General features: G+C 64.2%; 1 protein-coding gene across 1 annotated transcript; it reads right to left on the bottom strand.

The window, feature by feature from the left end:
- Positions 1 to 7: 7 nt before the first annotated feature.
- On the bottom strand, positions 8 to 784 carry LOC104987294 (RNA demethylase ALKBH5; the record flags this gene model as incomplete). Its single annotated transcript, XM_010838183.1, has 1 exon — positions 8 to 784. A coding segment is annotated over exon 1 (492 nt), but the record flags the coding sequence as incomplete, so codon positions are not given.
- Between the last annotated feature and the right edge of the window lie 277 nt (positions 785 to 1061).

The following is a 1061-nucleotide window of genomic DNA, read 5'->3' as shown; positions in this document are numbered from 1 at the left end:
ACTCGGGGATCTCGTCCACGTCGCCGGGGGGGTAGAGGCGCTCCTGGCCGGGCCCGCGCTTCTGCAGCTGCGCGCCGTACGTGTAGCCCTCGCCGAAGAAGTACTTGTTGCGCAGCGGGGCCCGGTCCACCGTGTGCTCGTTGTACAGGCCCTTTTCGGCGCGGGACACCACCTCATCGATGCGGGCCTCGATCTTGGCGCACTCGTCCTGGCTGAACAGGCGCATCTGACGGATGCCGCTCTTCACCTTGCGTGCCTCCTCCTCCTTCTGCAGCTGCTGCTCCTCGAAGTCGCTGCGCTCGGGGTCCGAGTCCTCCGGGTACTTGCGCTTGGCTCCGGGCGCCGCGTAGGGCTCGGCCGCGGCGGCGGCGGCGGCGGCAGCAGCCACGGCGGCGGCGGCGGCGGCCGCGGCCTCCCGACTGCCCGCCTTGTAGTTGTCCCGGGACGTCATGGACTTGAGCTTCTCCCGCAGGTCCGTGTAGCCGCTGGCGGCCGCCATGGCCCGCGCCGCTGCTCTAGGGCCCTCCGCTGCGGGCGGGGCGGCCGGGCATGGCTCTGGGGGACGCGCCCGGGCCCCTGGCCGCAGGGGCCCTCAGCGCCAAGCCCGCGAGCGAGGCCGCGCGGCCCGGCTGGGGCGTCGAGGTCGGCCTCAGGGGCTGCGGGTCATGCGGCGGCGGGGGCGACGGGACTCCCTCCTCCTCCGCGTCTGGGGGGGCAGGAGCGCCGGCAGGGCCTCATGCCGCGCAGGGCGGCCGCGGAGGCTCGGCCCGACTCCCGGCCGGACCCCAGAATATCTTCTAAGTTGAATACTGAGGAATAGCTTGTAAACTATTAAACTATTAAAAAACCACTAGACCTTCCAAAATTCTATTTGCCTGGGCTCCAGCCAAGTTTAACAAATGTGCCCACTCAACGTAGTAACAACAGGCACCTCCTCTGTTATCTTTGCCAAAATTGTCAGCATTCAGAAAACACTCAGAATTTCTCTCTGACATACAATGATAAACTAAAAAATATTGAGAAAAAGGGAAAAAAAAAAAAAAAAGAAATTTCTTACATTT

The sequence above is a fragment of the Bison bison genome, unplaced genomic scaffold (genome assembly GCF_000754665.1).
Source record: "Bison bison bison isolate TAMUID 2011002044 unplaced genomic scaffold, Bison_UMD1.0 scf7180017472469, whole genome shotgun sequence".
Taxonomy (NCBI): domain Eukaryota; kingdom Metazoa; phylum Chordata; class Mammalia; order Artiodactyla; family Bovidae; genus Bison; species Bison bison.
This window is presented reverse-complemented; position numbering and strand designations above follow the sequence as displayed.